At 52.8% G+C, this 9,630-nt stretch overlaps 1 protein-coding gene across 1 annotated transcript; it reads left to right on the top strand.

Annotated features, from left to right (window-relative positions):
• Positions 1–1,793: 1,793 nt before the first annotated feature.
• FOXI2 (forkhead box I2) lies at positions 1,794–4,451 on the top strand. Its single transcript, XM_017537887.2, has 2 exons — positions 1,794–2,323; positions 3,051–4,451. The coding sequence occupies exons 1-2, from the start codon at positions 1,813–1,815 to the stop codon at positions 3,494–3,496; spliced, it is 957 nt and encodes a 318-aa protein (XP_017393376.1). The 5' UTR covers positions 1,794–1,812; the 3' UTR covers positions 3,497–4,451.
• The last annotated feature ends 5,179 nt before the right edge of the window (positions 4,452–9,630 follow it).

Raw genomic sequence — 9,630 nt, 5'->3', positions numbered from 1 at the left:
GTGTGTCCCACACCGTTACTCCCCGGTGTCCCCGCAACCTCCCCTGAAATGATGAGGATTGGAGGGGAGGGCCGCTTCCTAAAAGGTATCTGGGACACCCACAACTAGCATTCCTTTGACAAAAACTAGAAATCTTTGGGAAAAGAGGAAGGAAACGGGGGCAGAGTCTAATCGAAGAGCCGACCTCAAAGAGCAATTTTGGGGCCTTTCTTTTCTCTTCACTGCCTCGGGAACTGCCTTCGGTTCACCCACCACTTCCGAAGGGGCTTCACTTCTAAGGGGAGAGGCCAACGTCCCAACAGAAGGTCTCTCACTTCTTTCTGTCATTTGCTAAATTGTTCCATAAATTAGTTGCTTTACATAAAATTTGGGACTACAATCTGGGCTGCCTAGGGGCTGCACCACCAGTAAATCGCTGACTCAAACCCAGCCCTTTAATCCCCAAAAACAAACTCTCTCCTCAGTCGACCAGGCGCCCCAACCAACAAGCCTCCTCCACTGCCAAAAGTCAATAAGGGCTGGTTCTTTTGTTTTTCAAATGAATTGAAATTAGATCCACAGCCCCGCCTAATGCTGGGGAATGCCCAGGGCGAGGCCAGTTTCTAGGAGGTCAGCTCCAATCCCGCGGGCAGGAATTTCGGGGGGATGGGGACATCTCCTCAACTCTGAGCCTTGAGCACCAGGCCTGCATTTTCGCCTCTTTGGCACAGGTGCCCGACTCCACGCGGCGCGTCTGCCTGGGTCCTTCCTCCGCCACCCCACAGCGCTGGAGGCCAAGGGCCGGGCAGCGTGTAGTGGGGGTGGGGTGGGGTGGGGGGGGGTGGAGAACCCAGGCTGCAGCAACCTGGGGAGGCTGAAGGACAGGACGGCTGGATTTTCTTGACGCACTGCAGAGGCATCCCTGTTTTCCGCGCGCCCTCCGACACCCAGCAGAGAGCTTTGTCGCCCTCGGCACTAAGCGCCCCAGGGCACTGAGCGGAGAAGTCTGGCGCGGCCTGGGACTCCCTGGCTTGGGAAAAGCAATGACTGCCCTGGACAGCTGGCGGTGGGGTCCGAGACTTCCAAGGTGGAGACCCTCCGCGGGGTAGCACGACGTCGGCGCATACATCAGTCCGCTGCCTTCGCGCGGTGATGGCGCGAGGACTCCGGACTACCCCAGAGCAACTGTCCACGCCCAGCCCACCGTTCGCTGCGCCACTTCCCTCTGCGGCTCTGGCCTGGAGGCCTACGGGCTTCATTGCGATCTCTTGCGCAGTGTCGTCCCCCTCTACCCCTCGCCCCGAGTCCTGAGTCCCGAGTAACACAGGGGCCCCGGCTAGGCGGGTTTCCTTGGGGCGAGATGTCCCCAGGCGAGCAAGGGGGCCGCGCGTTAGACTGGGCTCTCAAGCCACAGCCCTGGGGTCCCTGGGAAGTCGCGGTGCCGTCCAGGGCAGTCGAGACTGCGGGGCCCATGAAGCCAGAAGAGGCGGTAGACTTAGGGTCCCTGCAGCGGATACCGCAAGCGACTGTGGACTCGGGACGGGTTGCACACGGAGGAAGAGAAAATCAGAGGGGCGTCCGGTCCGGGACGTGTCGAGATCTGGGCGGGGCGGAAAACTGACACCAGGGCGAGGACCAGGATTTCACTCCTCTTGGGCTGCTGGGGGAGGGGCTCGCCCCATCAATCTCCACCGGCTCTGGCCTCGATGGCATTTATAGGGCGGAGGGCTGGGCCGGGCTGGTCGCACCCCTGCGCTGCTCGTGGCCACGCTGGATGGGTCGCCCTTGAGCTTTGGTGTGGTGCCGCCCGCCCAGACCCGGGCGCGGCTGGACATGGCCACTTACTGCGACTACCCGGGCCCCTCTTCAGCCCCTCCCAGCCAGGCCCGGGTCGCCGCACACCCCGCGGGCTATGCGCGAGGTGATTTGGGCATCGCGTGCGGGACCCCGCGCCTGTGGGTGAACGCGCCCGCGCTCAGCCCCAAATCCTGTGTTTCGGACCCCGGGCCGGCGCCACCCTACGCCGCCCCCGGCTACGGGGCTCCCGGCCCGCTCCTCGGCGCCCCGGGCGGCCTGGTGGGAGCGGACCTCGCCTGGCTGAGCCTCTCCGGCCAGCAGGAGCTGCTGAGGCTGGTGCGGCCGCCCTACTCGTACTCGGCGCTCATCGCCATGGCCATCCAGAGCGCGCCGCTGCGGAGGCTGACGCTCAGCCAGATCTACCAGTACGTGGCCGGCAACTTCCCCTTCTACAAGCGCAGCAAGGCGGGCTGGCAGAACTCCATCCGCCACAACCTGTCGCTCAATGACTGCTTCAAGAAGGTGCCCCGCGGCGAGGACGACCCAGGTAACTGTGCGCCGCTCGCACCGTCGGGGATTCACCGTCTTCCAGCCGAGTCGCGGGCACTCCGGAAGTGGGAGCGACCTTGGACAACCTAATTCCTCCCTGCACGGTGTGGGGTACTGGGGAGGGGGACGGTGGCAGAAGTGGGAGTAGTGCTTGGCCATAGACAGGCTCTGAGACAGCAGCAGAGCTCACAGGCCCGCGTTTCCAGTGCAGCAGTCCCGGAGCTGTAAGTCTGTGCGCTCCTTGGGAGGAAGAAGTGGGAGAGCCAGCACGCTGGGTGACCTTGGGAGTTACTCAACTTCCCTGGGCCTCAGTGCCCTACCCGGTAAAATGGGGAAGACAGCGTCTACGCTAAGGACGGGCAACACAAATGGGATGACTGTATGGAAAGCGCTGGTGCCTACTTGGGGGCGCGGCGGGGTCTGCGCTCCTCTTGGCAGAGCGGCCGGTGGAGTCCCACGGTTGGCATCCGCAGGCCGTCCTTCACCTTCGCTAGCTCGGCCTTGCCCAGGTCGCCCCTCCTCCTGCTTTCTGGGTTGCCACCTTCTTCCCAGTCCGGCTGTGGAGGCCCTTCGGGTGCAGAGTGCTCAGCAAGGGTTGGGATGGGGGCGAGGCTCAGACCCTCTGCAAGGGCTGGCGGGGCATCTTTCTGAAGCTGACCGCCTCACTCACACCACGGTCCCTCAAATCTCGAACTTTCTGAACTAGGCTGTTTCTTCTTCTGCAGGTAAAGGCAATTACTGGACCCTGGACCCCAACTGCGAGAAGATGTTTGACAATGGGAACTTCCGAAGGAAGAGAAAGAGGAGAGCGGAAGCCAGCGCGGCCGCGCCCTCGGGAGCCAGGAGCCGGGGAGGGGCCGAGGCATCCTCGCTGGAGCCCCAGGGCGCGGCTTGCGGGGACCTGCAGGCCTCGCCCTCTCCGTCTGCACCCGAAGCCGCCACCTGCTTCTCGGGTTTCGCCTCCGCAATGAGCGCTCTAGCTGGCGGCCTTGGCACTTTCCCCGGGGGACTGACAGGCGACTTTTCTTTCGGGGGGTCGCAGACAACGGTCGCCACCCACGATCCCCAAGCCCTTGGCCCCTCGCCTGCCTTCGCCCCTGGCCACCAGACCGCGGCCACTGGCTTCCGCGTCAGTCACCTCCTCTACAGCCGGGAAGGGACGGAAGTTTGAAGGGAGGCTGGAGACTGGCCCGGTGCGTGGCCAGAGGTGCTGAGCTCAGGCCTCCGGTTTCCCCTGTGACAGCCCCACGTGTTGGTGCCAAAGGCCTCAGTGCCATGGGAGGAAGCGCAGAGCAGGGGCGGCCCGGCCAACAGGCAGCTGGTCTGAGCAGTGCCTCGGCCTCAGAGTGGGTGGCCTGTCCGCTGTGCACCTCTCACCCAGGCGACCTCCAGAGCCTCCCTACTCTTCCTCTAAGCCCAGCCCTCCTGGGTCTCTAGAGCCTGTGCTCTCTAGGGCTGTGCCTTGAAGGGGCGATGGGTTGGTCCTCAGCTCCAATGTTTCCCAAAGAGGGTGGCTGACCCCAAAAAGCCTTAGAGCAGGTGGGAGGAAGGTGGGCTGCTGGAGCTGTGGGGGCGATTTCCACCTCCGCCCAGCCTGGCCCACCTGGCTCAGGGCCTTCCCTCCTGCTTCAGGGAGGCTGCTGCAGGGGCGGGGGACAGGGCTCAGGAGTACCGCGGTTGGGGCCAAATGGGCCAGAAGCCTGCCCCGAGGGGGCCTGAGACTGTTGGGTCCCTTGTAAGGAAGGACTTGCTAATGGTTGGAACTGCCGGTGGCGGGAGGGAAAAGCGCTGTGTGGGCAGAGAGTGCCCTTGGGGATACCAGCTCCCTTTCCTGTTACTCAGCTCTGGTCATTGATGGCCCTGCTCTAGGACAAGGCACCTCCCCAGGACCCTGCCATCCCTGACCGCAGGAGCAGTGCCCAACACGCTGGAGTCCCCCAAGGGTCGGGGTTTTTGCCACCCCACCCACACTCACACACATGCTCGTGGGAGGCCACACCTGTTTTAGTCTCTTTCCCCTCCAACCCTCTGCCCACAGTTTGGGCCAAAGTTGACTCTGTGTTCAGAGACCCTGAGCAGCAGCCTCCTGTGTGAGTGGAACCCACTGCACCCCGTTTGTTCTTAGAGATGGTGTCTTTGTGAAAGGCAAGGAGCCCCCGCCACTGGGAAGAGGAATTTTGGGTTCCAGACTCCTCAGAGGTCCTAAGTGCCCCAGTCAGGTGCCCTATGTCTTTGTAGCATCTGGCACCCCCTGGAGATGGAGATGTTGGTGGAGGCCTACCCATCTTCCCTGCGTTTTGAGGGGAGCGCTGGAGAGGGGCCCTCCTAGGAAGAGAGTGGTCAGAGGATACTGTTAATTTGGAGCGGGACAGGCTGATTTGGCAACCTGAAGCCCCAGCCACGAAGACTTTCCTAATCTGCCCTCTAGGCCCCTCACTGCCACTGCCACCAGTGCTGGAAATGAGAGCAGGGCTCCTGTCTGTCCCTTAGAGCTGACTCATCATGACCCTGCCAAAGAGTGGGGTGTGTGTGTGTGTGTGTGTGTGTGTACGTGTGTGTGCATGTGTAAAACAGAGAGGGAGGTGGGGGAACATGGAGAGAAGGAGCCAGGAGTTGGGATAAACCTGGCCCCTGGTCTTGTGTTTCACCAGCAGTGGCTCCTAACTCCATGTGGCCTCCCTGCTGCTGTCTGCCACAAGCAGGTGGGCAGAGTGCCAGGTGTGTCAAAGGTAATGATGTTGAAGAACCAAACTCACAACCAACCCACAATCTCTCTTGGGGGGACACTCCCCAAATGTAATACAACTAAAGAAGGCAAGGCAAGGAAAAGAAATTCTTTAGCTTACACATTTTAATATTGTCTCTTGAATCTATTTTAATAGAATAAAATACTAAAAATAAACACCAATATATGTAGCTTGCATGTGTATGCTATTTTGTATAAGAATTCCACTGCTATCACCAACATCCCCATTTTAGAGGCTGAACTTGCAGGAAACTTGGAAAGAATTTTTCCTAATTAAATTTGACAACAGTCGGAAAATACAATGTTCAGTTGGACAATCGGTGGTGCTTCAAGAAAACTGACTGATATGTACGGACGTAAACATAGAATGTCATGTCTGCATGACTGCTAGAAGTTGGGAAGCTGCTTCTTTTTTTCCTAACAATGGTTTTTATGTTAAAATTGAGAAAAAAAATTTTAAGGTTTTTCGACTTTTGGTTTGTTTGCCCAAAGATCATTTTTTACTGTTTGAAAGTTCCTCATCCATTCAAATCTTTATCCCATTAATAGGTAACAGTATAATCAAATAGGTAAAATTTTATGAGCAAGATACTTCCAGCAGTGCAAGGTATTTGGACATGGGCAGGGTGAGATGCTGTACAGAACCTATTCTCTCCTCCAAAACAGCCCACATGCCTGGATGTGTTTAGGGGAGGGAGAGCCAGACCAAAACACATTTGATAGGCCCAGTCTTGGTGCAGTCAGCTTCAGACTCATCATCCCAAAGAAGCGTTTTCCAATAGGAAAGAAACTGCTGAAACCAAAACAAGAAAACAGAATAATGCAGTTTGTGGTCACTTTATGGTTAAATACTTTCTTCTGGCCAGGGCTTGGTGAACTTGAACACAGTCCCTAGAGTTCACTGCGTGCATGCAGCAGAAGGATTGGCTCTTGTTGGTCAGGCCAGGGCATTGCCGCCAGGAGAGCAGGAGGGTGATCCAACTCCCTTCGGGGCACCAAGCTCACTGTGGCGCTCAGGCCCCATCTGTTCCTGCTCTGTCTTTTTTTTTTTTTTGCCTTTAAAATCATGAATCCTGCAGATAATTCCAAAACTAATTGTGAGACATCAACAAGAGGAACACCTCTGCATCATGGCACAGGCACATGGCGGTGGTATGCCATTGGCATATCCAGTTCTTAGTCTGAAGCAGCACTTGGTGGCATCGGATAGTTTCAAATATAGAAACAAGCTTCAAAACTCATAGGGGAAAGACTATTAAAACATGCCAGAATATCAGGTGATTAGGTGTTTGGCATTGCCAAGCAGCAGTGGTAATTTCCTGGTGATTGAAAATTACAGAGCATAATACAGGAAACTGTAATCTCCCCTAGAAACCTTTGGTCACTGGGTAAAGAATCCCCATACAAAGAAGAACCATTCACGAAGAAAACTCAACAATTGTTAGAAATGTTTTTTAAAGTGCCGTAGTGTTTTAAAAGGTGAACATTGGATTTCAAAATAGGGGTATGCATTTCACATATTGATTAAACATTGAGTATGTTTATTTCTGATGAAAAAGTTTTTCATTTAGCAAGGATACCTTGGGATATTAATCAACCTTCAATCTTTAGTTTCCTAAAATGGATCCACTGAAGTTGCAACATTTTCCATTCAAGGAAATACCATTATAGTAATTATTAGAACTGTTCAGTGAATCAGAACACTGAAGTTCATCCCCATTTTGCAGATAGAAAGCTAAGTCAAAGGGCTAAATGATCTCCAGAAGCCTAACTGATGAGAGCTAAACAGGACTCCAGATGCACCTGCAACCTGTACATGGTTCATATTCAGAAATGCTCCTACTGACGCACACACACATACACACACAAACACATGCACACACAATCTGGACCCCCGTCTTGGGTAGTATCCTCAAGGGATTACAGGTTACAGCGTCTACCCTCCGTACCTAAGGGCGTAGTATTTTCAAATAACCCATTTGCATTCAGGATTTGACTCCAGGTAGGAGAGAAACATGTGGAACCATCATAGAATGTAATAGAGGTTGACTCACCTGTATCCTAATAAAATGTGACTTGTCCAATAAATCTCTTTTGAGTGTTAACTATGTGACATTAAGTCATGCAGAGAATAAGCTGAGCCTGTTGCTACCCCCAGAGCCGCCTTCGGGTGGTTGGGACAAAGATGAATTAGGAATTACAGTCTGGATGTGGCTGTTTGGCTCTAAAAGGATTACTTTATGATCAAGTCATCAACCATCTCACTTGTAAACACAAGTATCATATTGTGTCTTGTACACAGACCCCACCGTGTTCCACATCCTGCTAACTCAGGAAGTGTTTGATTTCTCAGTTTCATAACTTCATTGTGATTTCAGGCAGGGAGTAAAGCACTGCCCCGGGCTGGTGCAGTTCCCATCTGCTCACTTTCCACAGTGTCATTTAGGAACCTTAACTAAAAACCTGTCCTCATATTAGAAGATCTGTCAGCTGTCAGTGACAGGGAAGGCAATTAACATGACCAGAGCTGGCCCTTTCCCAGGGCTTCTAGGTGTTCAGTCCTTTGGAGCATCCCCCAACTATTGGTTAAAATTTTGAGAATGCTTTTTCTTTTAATCTAATTTAAATTCTCTAACCAATGTTACTCAAGGCTAACTGCTGGGTACCTGCAATAAACTCTTTTCTTTGGTCAGATTTCACCAGTAGCTGAACACAAAGAACTGAAAATATCTTTAGTTTCACCCAGTTCACGGAAGGCAATGAATAGTATATTAAATTGGACCTTCACCCAAAAGTGAAAGAAAGAAAAAAGAAAATTGGAGTTGCGTCCCTGCTGTAATCTAAGGCAAATTAGACCTATGAGTCATTGAGTCTTTCTCCACCCCGAGAGTCACCCCTTCATCCATCAGACAGACTGAAGGTCAGGGAAGGTGTCAGGGACTCTGTTTGATGGTTCCTGTGCATATTTCATTAAGCCTTCACAACAATCCAATGAGGTCCCATTTTACTTATGGGGAAACTGAGGCTCGGGCCAGAGAAGTGACTTGTTTTCCAGAAGCCACAGATAATATTGAGCTATGTTGGTAGGAGCCTACCTACCCTCTATTCTTGACTTTTCTGCTTTCCATTTCATCCCTCAGGTCCTAGAGAGACCTCACTTTTCTAGACCCCTTCTGACAATCCATGTCCAAGTTCTGTGCCCTTTGGTGTGCTCCTGGGGCCTCTGGATACATGGCATCACACCCACAGAAGACCGAGTACCTTCCTGCATCTTTTCCTACGGTTTATGTGGGAAGGGGTCTGCCTGCCTTCTTCTGCAGTAACATCGCTAGAGCCCAGGAGACTGTGGACAGGTGGTAGCAGTTGACTGACTGACTCAGTGAATGAATGAATGAATGAATGAGTACATGTGTGAGTGCATACAGTTGCACTCTCAGCTCTTCATAAGCCCTTCTACCCCCTACCCAGTCCCCAGCCTCCTATGATAGGTCTGATTCTTCCTTACCCAGGGCCAGGCCTGCTGCTGGACCCTGCAGATACAACACTGAGTGGGCCACAGCCCAGGGGGACATTGGTATTGAATCCCAGTGCTGGAGGGCCATGTTCTATGCTGTGGGAATTTGGAATGGGCCTAGAGCTGGGGGATAGTAAACTTCAGAGATAGTGTTACCATTGAGGCCGGCAGTGTTTGGTTAATCCATGTAAGTTTCACTCTGAGCATGAAAGCAATCATAATAATGTAAATTATATCCTTGAGAATCTAGGTTGACACCCTCACTGTTACGTGTTGGTGAGTCATTAGACACGTATATTTTTATCTGAGGAATGATTTGTTATTTGACAATGATGTCCAAGCATTCTCCAGATCACCCTTCCCTTTCCCTGCTGCACTCCCTGGATCTAAACCTCCTCATCCAGAACAGGGCTTAGCTTCCAAGGAGGTAGGAAGAAGTTGAAGTCAGTAATGTGTCAGGCTTGTGTGCTTCTTTCACAGGGCCAGTCCACAAGCAGACTGAAAGATGGGAGAGGCATCAAAGATGCTTGTGAGGGATCATTTTCACTTCCTCCTAGAGGTGTTGAGGAGTCGCCTGTCCCCAGGCTTCTAATCCAATCTGGCAATCCATCACCGCACTGAGGCCCCCAGACCTGCATGCACGGGTGGTTCCAATCTGCCTAAGGCACTCATTCACTTCAGCACCTGAACCAAACAACTCCACCTCCTTTGACTGAAAGTCCCTTTGCTAGGCTGAGACCACTTTACTCTGAGAAGCCTAAGGGCAGGTGGGGTTATGGGAAGAAGGTGGACTTCTGGAGTGAGTAGAATTAATACTTTAATGAAAGGTTTCTGTTTCAGGATCCTTGAAAAGTGTAGAGCTTCATGCTTTATGTTCTTTTTGTAATCCTGAATGGTATAGGACTGCCTTCTTGCTTTATTTATATTGATTACTTTCATTTTTAAAAATTTTTTTCCTTTTTGCTAAAAAGAATAGACCATATTTTATATTTAAATTGGGAGAATTAAAAGCAATTTGGTATATTGTTTAAATAAGGCAACATCT

This window comes from Cebus imitator, unplaced genomic scaffold (genome assembly GCF_001604975.1).
Source record: "Cebus imitator isolate Cc_AM_T3 unplaced genomic scaffold, Cebus_imitator-1.0 Scaffold107, whole genome shotgun sequence".
NCBI lineage: Eukaryota > Metazoa > Chordata > Mammalia > Primates > Cebidae > Cebus > Cebus imitator.
The sequence above is the reverse complement of the archived record's forward strand: the minus strand, read 5'-3'. Positions and strand labels throughout refer to the sequence as shown.